General features: G+C 39.5%; 1 protein-coding gene across 4 annotated transcripts in view; it reads right to left on the bottom strand.

The window, feature by feature from the left end:
• The window catches only part of CADM2 (cell adhesion molecule 2), a 688,964-nt gene that overhangs the window by 89,712 nt on the left and 581,685 nt on the right, over positions 1-17,567 (bottom strand). For all 4 annotated transcript variants that reach the window (XM_068910540.1, XM_068910560.1, XM_068910555.1 and 1 more), the window contains one exon: positions 6,643-6,733. In XM_068910540.1, coding sequence (XP_068766641.1) covers positions 6,643-6,733 — 91 coding nt within the window. The remainder of the gene's footprint in view (positions 1-6,642; positions 6,734-17,567) is intronic.

Here is a 17,567-nt window from a genome sequence, read left to right on the forward strand (position 1 = left end):
TAGTATTAAGTTTCCTACTACAAGATTCTTTCAGCCATGACAAAAAAAAAGTTCTTGTAATAGGCCATACACTATTCTTTTCCTGCTCCTGAAGTCTGGACACAAGCTACCTTCAACTGCTGCTCACTACTCCAGCTACTCAGGGAAGTCTTCACCGGTTGACAAAGAATGACTGCTAAATATGCCCCGAAACACTCCTTTACGCCCTTCTGAAGTAAAAGATAGCTCTCCAATTTATTTCACCAAGGCCAAATTTTCACTTTCCATTAGTTAACCAACTATATAATGATTCCTTTGAGCTGCATGAATAGATATTTCTCAACTGCACACAGGAGACAGCTAACTCCCTTTTTGTTTCCTGTGCAATAATTATTCCGTTATACTTTGAGGTACTTCCTGCAGTGACAGTGGCTTGCTAAAAACGTTTCATGCATGCCTGAGATTGCTGACTAGGAATATTAAAATGGGACTTTTATTTCTTTATGCTTCAGTTTTGAGTTCTGCTTTGGGTCAGTTCTGAGTCACTACAATATATCGTTAAGATGAAATAATACATAGAGGCCACAAATTGCAGTTAGAAAATATTGGATTTTAAAATGTTCTGTTAGTACAGCCAGCAGTACAGACCACAGTGCTAATGCTCCTTTTGTTCTCTCTCTCTTTTTTTTACAATCACTAACTTCTGCTTATTTAAAAAAAATACTCAACATGTTGTCATGCAATATGACTTTATTTATAAAGTTATAAGTCCAAATCCTGGAAAAGATAAAATAGCTTTAGGGACCAAAACAACAAGAGATTAGCTCAATCTGGTTTGAAAACATACAGCAGTCTCGCCAAAGGAGGAATCTGATATTGAATAGTAGTGTCAAATACAGCCACATGGTCTTGACCTAAGTTATACAAAGAAATGGCTAAATACTTTTATCTACAACTGAAAAAAGGGAAACTATTATTACTAAAATTTGCAAGACGGTGAACAAATCAACAACCAATTGCAGCACAGAAAGACACTAACCTGACACAAATGCAAGTCCAGACGAAAACTCTAAAACTGTTCTACCAACTGGCCAGCAATCAATCTGTTATGTGTCTGTGCAATTCTACTATTTCCCATGCTCTGCTAGAGTGATGGAGAAGCCTTCTAAGAAAACACTGTAATGCTGATGGAGTGACTATCATTCTCTCTTTATTTTTCAACAGTTTACAGGCAAACCAGCTTACCATTTGACTCTCACTCAGTATTCCACACGTAGAATACAAAGACTGTTGTGTTTTGACTGTGCACTTTTTCAGTTATAATTATGTTTTGTTTTGCTGCTGACCAACACAAACCTAAGAATAATTAAGACTGAAGAAAAATATCTGAAGCATCATCATATGCATTTAAAATATACATTATAGGAAATAAAAATAAAAAATAAAGAAAGAAGAAGAAACAAAGACATGTAAGAAATAAAGAAACAAAAACACTCCTAACACTTCTAAGAAAAAAAATATGCATATGCCTATGCTTTTTTCCTTCCCTCCAATGGAAAAATTAAATTGAAAATGTCATCTTTGTACCTAAAATCTTCCAAACATCAGCTTTTCACACTTATTTCACACTTATTCACACTGGTGGCCCAGGTTCTACACAAACAAGATTAGAATATCACCAAATCCAGAGGTCTAAATCCCCAAGCGTAACCTGAATTTTTTAAAGAATTTGATGCTAGATCTTGGAGGGACTAAACTTATCCAGAGTTATATAGGGAAGCAAGATACATATCTTTTAAAAGGCACTGCATGAGGCCTCCCCTCATCATACCATTCCCATTCTGACTTAACACCATGGTCAGTAAGATCATCCCCACCACGTGGGACTTGTGTCATGAAATACATTCAGTCAGAGCCCCAAGGCGGCCAGCCCAAGGACTGACTGCTCTTGCAGTAGCCTCCCCAGCACCGCTTCTGGCAGCCAAGGCAGCCTATCTTTTCACGGGCCGCAACACATATTCCAGAGAAAATGGTAGCAGAGCCTGTATTAATCTGCGACACCTTAGCAATCCCTGCACAGCCTCCCTTTGCAAAAGTATTGCAGAACACACAGCAAACTGGCCCACTCTTTTTATGGGTCTCACCACACTGGTACAGCAGCAGCAGCAGAATCTTTACCTGGAACAACAGCCCTTTCCTCCAAAGTAATTCCCCTACTAGTAATAAGCACAGAGCCTGAATGGGAGTCAGCTTTCCTCTTCCTCACAGTGATGAGCAGAGAGGTAAAGCAGCACGGTTACCGAAACTGTGGATCCCTTCTTACCTCCTCCTCACACTGCCTCCCTGAATCATCTTCTCATCTTCCTCTCTGCCACCTCTGCCCCAGCCCCGCTTCCTTCCTGCCCCTCAGCCCATTCACTGGACTCATGCCACCACACCAGGACTAGGAAGGTGTGGTGACAAATCCATTTGTAGCAACTAGGGACCTCAGACCTTGGGATAATTCCAGCCAGCATTGGCATATTTGGCAATCGATACCGCACAGATTCAGATGCCTGATGCTGTTTTTTCTCTTGTCCAAAACCATGGCCATTGACAGGCCAAGCCAAATCTTATACCCTGAAGAAGTGCCCTAGCTCTCTAATTCTTACAGGTTGAAAACGGTTGTTTCTCATCTGACAATTGTCTAGAGAATGATGTTTAAGGGGGAGATGCAGAGGACAAACAGCTGATTTGCACAGGTGGTGGTCTGAGCAAAATTCCCCTCCTGCTCCCTGCTAAAAGGCAAGAGTTAGGCAGGGTTTTTCCTGAGGGCTATGTTGTAGCTTTGAATGACAATATAAGGGTATTCACAATGCATGTAGTTTGAGGGACAGAATCACTGCAAGGAGGAGCTTGGTGAGATGCAAGATTTGCAAGTATATTTTAGCCTTAGCCTCATTCAGCTTTTCCCTTTTGGGAAAGGACTACTCTGCAGCAATTCAATATCATGAATGTCACCACAGCCACAATCCTGCTTGATTCTTCCTTCATATAAATCTCTAATGCCATTCTGAAGCTTGAGAAGGTTGCTCTGAGACATACGAGGAATGTACTTATGACTAAGTGTTCATTCACTGGTATGGCTGACTCCTGCACACAGGAAACCAAATGTAAAGTTGACAGGTGTGTATAGAAGTTAACCCATAGTGTGTGAATGGCGATGAAGAGCCTCTAGTTGGCTCTGAGCTCTTCAGGTAGCCCACAGTTTACCCTCCCCTTTCTTTCTTTTTACTATTTCATCACTTACTCATCTTGTGACACAAACATATTTGGACTCTGTGGACCTCTCCAATTTATCTCTCTCTCCAAGCCAGAAGGTAATCACAATGTAGGTTGGGAGCGTGATGTTACTGTTTTTCATGCTAAGCAACTGCAAACTGCTCCCAGGAGGATGCCTATTTATTACTGGCTCTGCGCCGCAAAAGACTGACCTAATGAAGCAATACAGAGCAGCTGATGTTGGCAGCTTTTGTTGTATGCACAATTAGAGGTGCGTTTATTGGCTCAAAATATTTGTGCCCTGAAGGCCACCACATACAGGTGCCCTGCCTTGATAATTCTGTGGTGTGGAATTTTTCCTTGGCTGCCCTTTCAAAACCATGTGAAAAATTTGCATTTGAATCCGTTAAGGTTGCAACTGAGTCTTCTTTTGAAAAAAACCTGTTCAGTAAATACCTCAATTGGATGTCCATTTTATTTTTTTTTTTTTTACCAGTACCTCCTAATACTAATATATAAAGAATATCTACAATATTTAATGTATCAAATGTAAAATATTGTATATGTCAAGCTAAAACATATCATTTTCCATTTTTTTTAATCTCTTCAGAAATAACTGACACTGAGGGCTAAAAGAAAATCTAAAATCTGAGAATATTAATTGTCTCTTTCTGTAACAGAGATTAATACCTTTGGCACGTGAAAAAAAGGCTATTTTCCAACAAAGATTACGAAAATGTGATTATAAGCTATATATAAAGTGAGATGCATCTAACAAAAAAATGCAGATTTAAATTTGAGATAGATATAAATACGTATATTTAGACATTTATATTTGGTCTCCCAAAATGTTGAGGTAGATAACCAACTGAGTTGTCTAAACTCTATGTAGTCAGTGGAGAGAAAGTGGCACAGGAAAGGTCCCCTGCAGCAATTTATCCAGTAGGTGTCTAGCATAGATCAGATCAGTCATGTCATAACAGTGCCTATTTCTCTCCCCTAAATGTAAATGGAAGCCCAATTGAGCAGCTCAGAGGTAGACATCTACTGTGCAGATGATTACAGATAGTTGAAATGATTCCCACACCCCTAGATACTGAAGAACATCATACTTTGATCTGAAATTTAGAGGTAGGTGAAATCACTGGAGGAATGGAACATGCAGTCAGTATTACACAACGAACCTGACCATCCGTCTTTCTCCCCGCCATTACATCCATCTGTCCAAACATCCAGCTGTCTGTCTTACAAAATTAAAAAAGCACAAAACCAGGAAATCAATCCTCCAAACTTTCTTATGATTTAAAGGCTCAAAACGTGAAGGGCCAAACTGGCCCTCCCCTGAAACAAACAACAGGGAAGTGCAGCGATCCTAACCAGAAGGTTACTGTACCCTGAGGAGATAGTGACACACAAAAGAGTTGACCTGAGTAAACTCACATGGGCACAGGGCCTGTACGGTACTGCACATATGGCCACAGGATAAACTTAGCCAGCTAATTGTAATGGAGGAGCCTATAGGCAGCACCCACATGGCACTGGCAATTATGCCACCTGCATGTCCTTGTCTTTATTTAAAAGTGAAGCAGCATGTTCTCATGTGAACACCCTTTTGCTTGACAGTAGGTCTGCCTGATGATGTATCATCTTGGGGTTTCCAGTATCAGAAGGGACAGAGGATTTAAGTGCTAACCTCTTTCACTCCTCTCTTTGAATATGCTGATTAAATGTTGTATTGTACTTAAAGATTTGAGTGGGCATTCTTTCTTGCCAAGATCAGAACTGGCATCTACCTGGTGTGCAACAGTAACTAAAAATATGTAATGACTGCCTTGCTTAAGTCTTTATGCCTACTGTGAATGCTAGCTGAACAGGGAAAATTAAGCACCTGGGGCTAGGATATCCAAAGTCACTATGCCAAACAGTACTTTCAGCACGCAGCTGCTGACTGTTCATCATTTGGAAAACACTGAGATGGAGAAAATCCTAAACTCCACCTAGCCAATTGCTCACTCAGGATAATTAGGATCTCTTCCATAAAAATAAACACTTACACATCTGCTAGACTGGAAAGAAATGGGGAAACTTACTCCATACCTCCCAATACCTGGGTGAAGGCTCAAAGATTGTTCTATAAATGTGTACTTTTTTCTCCTTCAAGTATATTATAAAAGCAAGAGGTGGCTGGAACTGAATTTTGTGAAGTATTTACATAGCCTAGAGCACATGGAAAATTGATTACACTGAGCATCATATAAGATTAATGTGAAGGATTCCCAGTGTTCTGGTTTCAAGCAGAGTTACAGCACGAGCTAGATGTTGAGCTGCTCAGCTGAGTCAAGATTTGGACAGAATGAGTTACTTTAAAATTATATAAGCATACAATATAAGAAAGAAAAGCACCTATGGAGTTGAAATGATGCTAGACAAAACTCAGAGCTTTTCAAAAAGGAAACTTTGGACTTCAACTCCCAACCTTTTACCTAAATCTGACTTCAGGTTCCCACATTAAGCAGTTCCATAAAGTCACTAAAATTACGCTAGGGAGAAATTCAGCCTTAAGTGACACATGATTTTTGGTATGTAATTTGCACCATTTCTAACCTAAATATGATCACCCTATTATTTTCAAGACCATTCTAAAGCTACATGCCATCATTCTATACAACATTATATATTAATCTTTTGAGTACTGGGTTAATATTTAAGCAACTTGGCTATTTATGTTTCTTCATGGGTAAATGCACAACAGCTCCACTGAGGAAGTTTCTGTTGTAAAGAGGGAGGTCTATTGTAACTATAGGGAAAGCATTTTAAAATCTTTTAAAATAGAAGATGCTGTGTAAGAAGTAGTTTCTGCAGACTTGCCTTTAAAAATACTGTTGGCAGGGATATTAATTTCCAAGTAAAACAACTGATATTCTTAAAGCAGAGTAAATCTTTTGGAATTCTGATATAACCAAGTAGTTAAATTGCATGTATCATTAAAGTTCAAATTCCCTTGTTTCAAATTCCCTTGACAGCTGAAGCATCCAGAAAGTTCAACATATTTTCTCTAAGACTAGCTGGTATGGGAAGTTTTTCATAAGATGTTTTGTCTCTCCTATCATCAATTCATTGATGTAAACAGTGACTGATTAAGCTGGCACTCCTTTCAGGTTGATATACCTGACTGAAAAAAATCTCACAGCTGGAATTCTTCCTGAAAACTGAATTAGATGACAAAGTAAAAGACCAGTCTTCTATAGACACTTAATGAAGACAGGCTTCAAGGGGTTTTCTATACCAGCAATCACTTCGCACTCCAGGACAAGACAAAAACAGCAGATTTCTGCAGCTGAAGATTGCTATCACAGCAGAATAAGGAAAATAACAAAACATACTGCTTGTTAAATCACTTACACTGGTTTTCCTTTGGATTCGCAAGTCAAAATTATAGATTGTCCTTCTTCAGGCCATGAATTGGAAGAAATGATTTTAACTAAAGGTGTATCTAGGAAGAAGAAAAAAATAGACATCTTGTTGAAATACATGAAAAGGATTTATTATCGTAGAGTACATTCTTCTCTATTTACAAAAGATTACACCCAACGTTTAATTTACACTTGGAGGTGCTTTTATTTGAAGCCTTGTGCAATTCTCATTGTCTTTAAGACGGCAATAAAAATGATGAATGCAACTGAAACACTACATTTTTATATCTCAAGGAAACACAAATAGAAAGCACACGTATGCTCAGAGGAAATAACTTTTTTTTTCTGTATTCCATGCAAATATTGTGTGTGAGTACTCTACAGACTGATACCTAACAATGGAATAAAAAGTATTGAGGATGAATAACAAGTACTCTGTGCTATTGTTTCTTTGTCTATTTATAGGTTGATATGATGGAATACTGCTATTAGAGGAATGAATGCAATAATATACATTTGAATAAGAGTGCTTTTATTGTTGCAGAAGCTTGAAACTCATAATAACAAACCTACAATAGGCTTTTAGATAAAATACCTTGTTACAGCCATTTTACAGGATATTATTTCTGAAATGCAATAATGCTGCCCCTAAAACAGAACCTTTTTTTTTCTTTTTATCCCAAAATTTACAAAAAGAATTATTTACATATCTGGAAAAGCCCTACACAAAAGTCTATAATTGTTCTCAAAAGCTTAAAAATACTATTCCTATATATTGGAATTAACTTTATCCTTATGACTGTAGAAAGATATATTATATAAATACTGTGAATTCATGCAGAATAAAACAGTTGATAGCAGGTCTTTAATTTTTAAAACACTTTGGCAGCTGGCTTGCAAACATATAATAATTCTCATAATCAAAATATGCTACATGAATTAAAGAGGCACCTCATTATAGGGAGAAAAAAAATCAAAGAGAAAGCAACATCTCCACACAGAACAGTTTTTTCCTTAGGAATTCTTGGAGAGGAAAATTTTTAGGCCTAAGAGTAAAAGGTAACTAACTCCTTTGCTTTCCTCTATAGTTTCCTAATATTAAAAAAAAAAAAACAAAACAAAACTTCATCTATGGCACAAGAAATACTTTAACCTACAAAACTAGGGTTATCCAATTTTTGGCCCACCCAATTTGCAATTTGTATCTGATTTAGCACTGAAGTAGCAGTGTGACAAGTGACGCCACAGACATCCCATTACCAAGACAACGTGAAAGAGTATGATGCTACAAAATCAAGTGGAAAAATGATAGACTGTAAGGACACAATCTCTTACAGAAATAATAATATTTCTATTAAACACGTAATAGCATGCAAACAATTAAAAAAAATCACAGAATCACAGAATCCTTGGGGTTGAAAGGAAGCTCTGGAGATCCTCTAGTCCAACCCCCCTGCTCAAGCAGTGTCACCTACAGCAGGCTGCCCAGGACCACGTCCGCTTGGGTTATGACTAGCTCCAAGGAAGGAGACTCCACTACCTCCCTGGGCAACCCGGTCCACAGCTCAGTCACCCTCACAGGAAATAAAAAGCTTTTTCTTAGAATCAGATGGAGCTTCCGGTGTTTCAGTTTGTGCCCATTGCTTCTCATCCTGTCACCAGACACCACTGAGAAGAGTCTAACTCCATCTTTTTTACACCCTTCCTTCAGATATTTATATATATTGATAAGATGGCCCCTTGAGCCTTCTCTTCTCCGGGCTAAAACAGTCCTAGCTCTCTCAGCCTTTCCTCCTATGAGAGGTGCTCCAGCCCCTTAACCATTTTAGCAGCCCTTCTCGGGACTGGCTCCAATAGCTCCATATCTCTCCTGTATTGGGGAAATGAGAACTGGACCCAGCACTCCAGGTTTGGCCTCACGAGGGCTGAGCAGAGGGGAAGGATCACCTCCCTCAACTTGCTGGCAATACTCTGTCTAATGCAGGCCAGGATACCATTGGCCTTCTTTGCCACAAGGGGGCATTGCTGGCTGATGGCCAGCTTCTTGTCACTAGGGCCCCCAGGGCCTTCTCTATAAAGCTGCTTTCCAGACAGTTGGCCTCAGCTTGTACTGGTGCATGGGGTTATTTCTCCCCAGGTGTTGGACTTCACACTTCCCTTTGTTAAACTTCCTGAGATTCCTCTCCCACCTTGTCTCCAAGCTCTAAAGGTCCCTCTGAACAGCAGAACAACCCTCTGGAGTATCAAATGCCTGGATATAAAGCTTTTTCTAACTTTGAATTTTATTTTTGGCATATCATAATTATCAGAACTGCACAAGACAAAAAAAGTGGAAGGTTTAGTGTAGACTTGTCATAATTCCACTGAAGTCATTGTCAGAGTCATTTGGATTTCAGTAGAGCTGTGCTAACCTTATACCAGTAGCAAATCTGTTCCAAAAGTTCACATTTTTAACGACCCTGGAAACCATTACGCTGGCAACTAATCCTTAGGGTTCATGCAGGCAGTTGCTTCATTTTTAGACATGCTTAAGGCAGTGACCTGAAGTGCCTTGATAAATCACAGCATCAAGTACTTCTGTGATTTCAGTGGTGCTGCCGGAGATGAGTAAGTTACTCTCTTGACTATACATTGGACCAGAGGAATAAATTATTATCAGACAGGAATACATGAAGGATTTAACTGAGGGATGGAGACAACTAACGCAATGAGGTCAAGAGATTTCCAGAAAAATGTGAAAAAGAGCTAAATTTTGCATGGAAGTAATAATGACAGCCAGAGGTGAAAAAAGAAATTAAAGGCCCACCTAGCTAGCATTGCTCCCTTAAATATTTAAAAAATGACCAGCATTTTACACATTACCATAAGTGACTCAAACAAAAATTGAAGAGGGGCTTTCAGATAATTAAGCTTGCATTTGCACAGATTAATGCAGTGATATTTCCCATCTTGATACAGTTCCCATTTTTGCTTTGTTTAATGCCCCAGACAGCACTCTGTTCTCTGTGCACTTCTAGACAGAGCTGACTAACTTAGATTATGAAGGAGTTTACATTTACGTTTTATTCTCTAAAGCACAGTAAGATTGTGCAGGAAATATATATTGTGGTTATCCCTACTAATTAACTTGTACAGTAACTACTTGCTTCTTTAAAACAGGAAACATCACAATAAATTCAACATACAGTTTATAGTGAAGCTTACCATTTATCTTTTTATTAACAGTCCTTTAAAAAGACTAGTTGATACTCTGTTTTGGCTGCTTAAATCTCAGTGTTACTTTTCTCACTTCATTTTTATGCTGCCCTTGTTTTTTCTCCAGAATTAAAATATACATTTATAAAAGGAAACATTTAAGACAAACTCATCCTCCACTTTCTCATTCACATTAATACTTAAAATGAGAAGAAATCTTTAGACTAATTGCATCATAAGTAACCTAAAAATGTTATTTTAACAAAGAGAATAGAGCACTGCTGACTGGTATTTTTCCAGAATTTAAAATACTCTACATTACAAAATACCATCTCCTGGCGGAGCTGTTCATTTTACAAGTATCTGACAAGTAAAAATGTATGGTATCAGTAGAGTGGGCTTTAGCCTGTCACACCCAGAAGTATTAATCATAACAATGGAAACAGCATCTAATCTCCAAAAAACAGGAACAATAGACAATAAAGTCTAAAGGAAAGAAAAACATAGCAAGAACTGCAATATGGCAAAATAGGTTGACTTACTTTCTTTTCTCTACGTGAAACAAAGTTTTCAGATTTGCTCATTAACTCGTTTTAAGTAATGTAGATGTTTGTTCAAAAAAAACTCTCCCTGGACAACCAAAACAAACACATAAGAGTAGTGGGGACTCTACTCTAGTAGAGGGAGTAGTGATATAACTACTACTAGTCTATCAAGGGACTAGTGATTATAACTTTTTCATGGTACCAACAGATACACACTTACCGTGAGCTCTACAGAGGTTATCTAGAGGGCAAGTATCACCAAAACCCTAAGTACTGGGAAAACTCCATAAAAAAAAAAAAAGGTTCTACTTGAGTGTAGGTAATCCAGCAAGCCTGCATAGTAAACACACTGCTTTCCATACTCAGTGACTTATTTATTCAACTGCAACTCCAACAGTGTGAGAGCTGCATGGCCCTCAAGTACTTCATATTGAATAATGAGACACTTACAAGCTGCAATTGATTGTCCAGACCAGTCTGAATTGAGACTCAAACACGTCTTAGACTCATAGCAAGATACTTGCATTGTTCTGCCCACCCCATGCCGAGAACTTGACTTTCTCCTGGAAATACCAGCTTAATAGCAGTTTCAGATGAAAGTAAGGAATGTTTTTTAATATATGCCTTCCTGTCTCTGAAAACCAAAGGCAAAAGTTTAATTTTGGAGCACCTCATTGCACAAGAGCAGAGAAGCCATTTCAAAGCTTTAGGAAAATGTACCGAATTTTGACAAGGCTCTTTATTTTTCATAATTCCACCTATATTAGCATGGTAAATAGTATCATCTTTATTCAGCAACATACAGAATTGGTAAATGCATGTGGAAAAAGTATTTCAATTTACACTGATAATGAATGTTATCTGATACATAAAGAAATTCAACACTTCAGCACATGATTTTTTCTTATACTCTTAGCTATAACTAATGGCAACTTTAATACTTTGTGGAATTACTTTACTGATTGATTTAATCTCCTTGAAATTATTTCAAAATAATGGTGGTTGTTATCACTCATCCGACCTTTCCTGTTAATCAGATCCCCTTCACTAGAAGTGTTTTCTTTTGTTCAAAATGCACTTGCTATTTTTACATTGCTTCAAATAAGGAAGAGTTTATTATGTATTTATAGTATTTTATAATCCTAAAAAACATAGAATCACAGAATCACAGAATGACCACGGTTGGAAGGGACCTCTGGAGATCATCTAGTCCAACCCCCGTCCTCAAGCAGCGTCATCTAGAGCACATTGCCCAGGATTGCGTCTACGTGGGTTTTGAACATCTGCAGCGAAGGAGACTCCACTACCTCTCTGGGCAACCTTGTCCAGGGCTCTGTCACCCACACAGGAAAGAAGTTTGTCCTCACATTCACATGGAGTTTCCTGTGTTTCAGTTTGTGCCCGCTGCCTCTTGTCCTGTCACTGGGCACCACGGAGAGGAGTCTGGCCTCATCCTCTCGACACCCTCCCTTTAGATATTTGTACGCACTGATGAGATCGCCTCTCAGTCTTCTCTTCTCCAGGCTGAACAGGCCCAGCTCTCTCAGCCTTTCTTCCTAGGAGACATGCTCCAGTCCCCTCATCATCTTTGTAGCCCTCCGCTGGACTCTCTCCAGTGGTGCCATGTCTCTCCTGTACTGGGGAGCCCAGCACTGGACACAGTACTCCAGGTGAGGCCTCCCCAGGGCTGAGGAGAGGGGCAGGATCCCCTCCCTCAACCTGCTGGCAACACTCTGCCTCACGCACCCCAGGAGACCATTGGCCTTCTTGGCCACAAGCGCACACTGCTGCCTCATGCTTAACTTGTGGTCCACCAGCACTCCCAGGTCCTTCTCGGCAGAGCTGCTTTCAGCAGGCCAGCCCTCAGCCTGTCCTGGTGCCTGGGGTTATTGCTCCCGAGGTGCAGGACCCTGCATTTACCTTTGTGGAACTTCAGGACGTTCCTCTCCGCCCACCTCTCCAGCCTGTCCACGTCCCTCTGAATGGCAGCACAGCCTTCTGCTGTGTCAGCCGCTCCCCCCAGTTTAGGATCATCAGCAAACTTGCTGAGGGTGCACTCTGTCCCTTCCTCCAGGTCATTGAGGAATACATTGATCAAGACTGGACCCAGGACTGACCCCTGGGGGACACCGCTAGCTACAGGCCTCCATCTTGACTCTGCACCACTGACCATAACCCTCTGTGCTCTGCCATCCAGCCAGTTCTCAATCCACCTCACTGTCCACTTATCCAACCCACACTTCCTGAGCTTCCCTATGAGGATGTGATGGGAGACAGCGTCAAAAGCCTTGCTGAAGTCCACGTCGACAACATCCACTGCTCTGCCCTCATCTCCCCAGCCAGTCATCCCATCAGAGAAGGCTATCAGGTTGGTCAAGCGTGATTTCCCCTTGGTGAATCCCTGCTGACTACTCCTGATCACCTTCCTGTCCTCCACATGCTTAGTGAGGACCTCCAGGAGGAGCTGCTCCATCACCTCTCCAGGGATGGAGGTGAGGCTGACAGGCCTGGAGTTCCCTGCCTCCTCCTTCTTGCCCTTTTGGAAGACCGGGGTGACACTGGCTTTCTTCCAGTCCCCAGGCACCTCTCCTGTTCTCCAGCACCTTTCCAAGAGGATGGAGAGTGGCCTAGCAAGTTTACCCTAAAGTGAAGCTCTTAAAAGGTTACATGTACGCTTAAATTAATTCATCCAGAGCAATCACATAGAAGCCCCTGAAAAGTCGCACGTGGTAAGTTATGTTAAAGTGCATATGTAAGTCCTTAACAACCGCAGAGTACAAGAGGAAACGGAATGCACAAAACTAAACAGCTTTGTTTAAGATCATGAAGCACGTCACCAACAGAGTCAGAAAACGAATGCCTAATGGCACGTTCTTGTTCCAAGATAATAAAAAGTAATTTAGTCTCTTCTTCCTGTGTAACTTTAGAAGATGAGGCCTTAGCTCTTTTAGTCCTTAGCTAACTTGATTACTAGAACTTTTCTGGATAGTTTTTCACGGTACTTCCAGCTACCGGTTGAGTGAATAGAACAATGTATGACCCCTGGATGTCCTAGGGCACTGACCAGCAAAAGGTGTGCAGGACTAACCACATTTCAGAAAAAAATAAGTTTATGAGAGGAAATGGTAATATTGTAAAAGATTTATTACAGCAAGGCATTGAGATAAAAGGAATTGGCAGTGAAATGAACAAGGATCACATACGGTAATCAGAAATTAATTCTGTTATGATATAAAACATTCTCTCCTTAATTCTCTCCTCATTAGAACTACCAGGGTGCTAGACACGCATCTGTTCAAATGTACAGGCAGCCTTCTCTCCAGAGAATCAGTATATATATATACTTAAGTGCAACAGGAACAATACTTGCTGCTAGAGTTCACTTCACACTCACTTAAGATGCAGCTCTCTACAGTGCTTAAAGTTTAGCATTCCTTGGGCTTCCAGTGAAAGGAAGTTTAACAGAAAAAAGCTCTTGTTGGCTCTCTGCTGCAAAAACTTCCAAAGGAATATTGTATCAGATGTAGAGATCTCAAGTTATGGCTCCTGGTTTTCAATTTCTCTGCTGAATTATAGATTTTTTTTTTAAAAAAATGAATGCAATAACTTATTATGACATTTACACTCAGTACCCCAAATATCATCCAATGTGGCCAAAGTCCCAGGAAGCAGAACTGAACAAGAGCTCCTTTCTACTTACAGAGAAAGTATAATTATTCCCTGAGGAAGTGTCCTGTACTTCAGCATTCTGCATCTCAGAGTGCCGCTACACCCCCTAAACTTCAGACTACACTGCCTCATTTCTAGGTACTCTGCTGTTTAAGAGTGAGTATTCACCAGCCCACCAAGACTAGCTCTTTAGATGAGTGATTAGAGCCTGTGCTGGGATCTACGAGAAAATGAGGTTCCTTATTCCACTGAGTATTGACTTAGTCGCACTAAGTAGAACAGATCCAGCATAAGACTTAGCTGACAGTAATCCAGTAATTAGAGCACTCAGTCTGTCAAGAGTCTTTGGATTAAGAACTGGTCTGAGGCAAGGAGTGCAAGGACTCATGTGCTCAACTCCCATGCCATTTGACAACAGAGGTCTGTCAGGTATTCTGAGGTCTCTCTTCCACCCTGGTTTTGAACTAAGATTTCACTTTGAACTTGAGAACACTTTTCTCGTACCTTTGTCCTAGTTTGGACAAAATAGGATTTTCTGAAACACTAAAAAAGGAAAGATATTAGAAAATTCTTAACCCATTTTATATTATAAATTAGAAGTCCACAAATAATCAGTACTATGCAAACTGTCCCTACGCAAATTCGAGCCAGCATAACAAGGAACGTACGATTAGTCTTATTTACATTTAAAAATTGGTTTTAAAATTAGATTAGCACACTCATAAAAGGAAAAACCCTTAGAACTTTAATATTCTCCACACACTCCCTGGAATGCTTAACTGAAACTTCTGGCATTGCTTAGCAACAAGTGTCTCTGGTACATCTGTTCTCAAGCCATATCAAGATTTTACTGAAATGTTTTCAAATGCGTTTTTTAGAGCTGGCCCCCTTGGAGTATGACATCCTTCTCACTTGCCAAAGACGGTAATATTTTTAATATTTAAACAGTTTTAAACATTTACAAACAATTCTAAAAATCACTAAATGCAAACTCAATGCCAGTAAGCAAGTATTACAGATTTTACTAGTAGTAGCCCAAATTTTACAATCCCTTTTCCAAACTGGTGAAGGGTATATACCCAGCTAGGATATTTTTCCTTGCACATTATTATTCCATATGAAGTGTGGTATCTCAATGCCTTTCAGGCCTTTGGATTTTTAAATGTATTAAGTGCAAGAAATGCATATTGTGTACAACTCCTACTTCTCAAAATGAAATACTGCAAAGGAAGATGCAAGATATACACAATTTCAATGACCATCTACTGTAGTATTGGCCTTTCATGGTTTTGCATGCTATACAGAAATTTCACAAACGTTTAGACCATCTCCTTGTACCTGCTTATCATGTTTTTGTCCTGATCAAAGCAGTCCAACTATAATAATAATAACAACAACAATATAAAGTAAGTTATATGCTCATTTAAGTAGCAACCAGGAAGAAAATCACTTTAATTTCGCTAAACATACTCTAGGATTATTCTAGAACATTTTATGGCATTAGCATATATTATCAAGTACTACACATAATGTTTGAATGTATGCAATTTACATGAACAAATACTAAAATAAAACTTAAGAATTTTTATCTCTATAGAAAGTGTTATTGGCCAGAATTGAGAGTTGTGGGAAGAAAGGTAGGTTGAGCTCATTCTATGGGAAGGGGTGACAGTGTCAGAAAGGTGACATTTCTCTCAGTTTCCAGTCTTGTCCCTTCACCACAGAACCATGCTTTTTCTGGTCTTTAGGATATTAAAAGATTTGGCATGGAAAAATTGTCACATTTAGCAACAGTAACATCTGAAGTTCAATAAAGTGGTATGTAAGGTACATGGAGAAAGATGAATTTCTTTAGATATTTTAGTTTGTGATTCTTTGGGGGTCCAGAAATAAAAATTCATTGGTGAGTTTTTTTCTCTTTCCTCTGTGAATGGTATACCTTGGTATGATATCTGCTCTCTCAATCTCTTTCTTAAAACACATACATAGCAGATTTGGTGCTTGCTTTATTTTTCAGTGATTGAATGTAGAAGACTGGCTGATACCAAAAGGGCTAGATCTAGTGAAAATGGTAGAAAGAAGGGGAGGCACAGGAGTTCAAACAAAATTTTAGAAGTATTCTGAGCTTTCAACGAAAACAGCCTAGCAGCAATCACAAACCATGTGTTTCATGTTTGCCTATTGCCAATAAAAAGGTACACACATCTCCACACAATATAATACTAAAACAAACATCAATAAAACTCGAAAATGACCTCCCATTCAATCTGATTAGTTTCCATGCAACCAAATTAAAAGAGCAGATGCCTATTTCCAAATCAGGGCAAATGCATGCCTTTCCCTCTTCATGTTCTAAATAATTTAAAACAGTTCATTAACATAATTTGACCCTAGGCCTCCACTGGAACACTTTGATTCTGATATATGTTTTCTTTGAAGATGACTCTCTCTGTAGTTTATGCTGTTATGAATGTCTCTCCATCTCCGGTGAGAATCTGAGATTGTTATAATGAAATCTGTGGTCCTTGCTGGACTTAGTGTTTGTGTGCAAATTCTGTTAAAAGTAATAGGAATTACATCAATATAGAGAGAGGAGAACAAATCAGCTGTTCAGTTTGTCAGAGAAAGCAAATGCTCATAATACAGCAAGAAGTGCTAGAAGCGTTATTCACAACTTTCCTTCTAAAAACTACTGATATTGCCTCTTACTTAATATTTTAGGATGGTGACTACATGTTTTTAATAACCTGTTGTGACTAGAAGTTATTTTCTTCTATACACAATGACTTACAGAGACTTAAAAGTACTGCTAATAAAATAAACTTAAGGCTTTGTTTAACAATGTAATTTTGCATTGGAGCCATCAATACGAAATATGCATTTGACCCATTTGGGAAGAGAGCTATGCTTGTGGGAGAGAGATATGCTTCGCACTGAGCTTCCCATGAATGCCAGGTTCTGCCTTCATGGACGCAAAGCAAAACAAGGAACGTGTCTTATTAACTGTTCTTCAGTTAGGAAAACATTCAACTCAGCTCCAGGCAGCACAGGGAAAAAGGTAGTGTGTGGCAGGGATGCTGCTGATGGTCTAACATCCATGTTATGGTTGTCTAATTATTTGGTAAGGAGGAAATTTCCCTGGGATTTCTAGAAATAACAGGAGGATTCTTGTGTTCTGAGCGAACGGGTTGTGCCTCCTTGCAATATATGAAATTATGCTGTTTAGTTGGCAAGGCGCACTGCACTTTCTCCTCCTGCCATAACCTGTTGTGCTCTTTTTAATGAGAGTCCCGAGAGCGATGCATCACAGTATTACTACCCTGCCCAGATGAATGGGCAGGTTTGTCTCCCTAAGGGTTATTGTTTCAAGTAGTCTGCATAGGCAGCAGTTGTCACTGCCCAGGAAGACTTGCAAATTTTCCTCTGCCACCAAAAGAGATACAAATATATTAGCGTCCCACCTCTCAGCTATTGCCAGTTGACTGCTCCCAGATAGCTCTGGGTT

The sequence above is a fragment of the Struthio camelus genome, chromosome 1 (assembly GCF_040807025.1).
Source record: "Struthio camelus isolate bStrCam1 chromosome 1, bStrCam1.hap1, whole genome shotgun sequence".
Taxonomy (NCBI): Eukaryota; Metazoa; Chordata; class Aves; order Struthioniformes; family Struthionidae; genus Struthio; species Struthio camelus.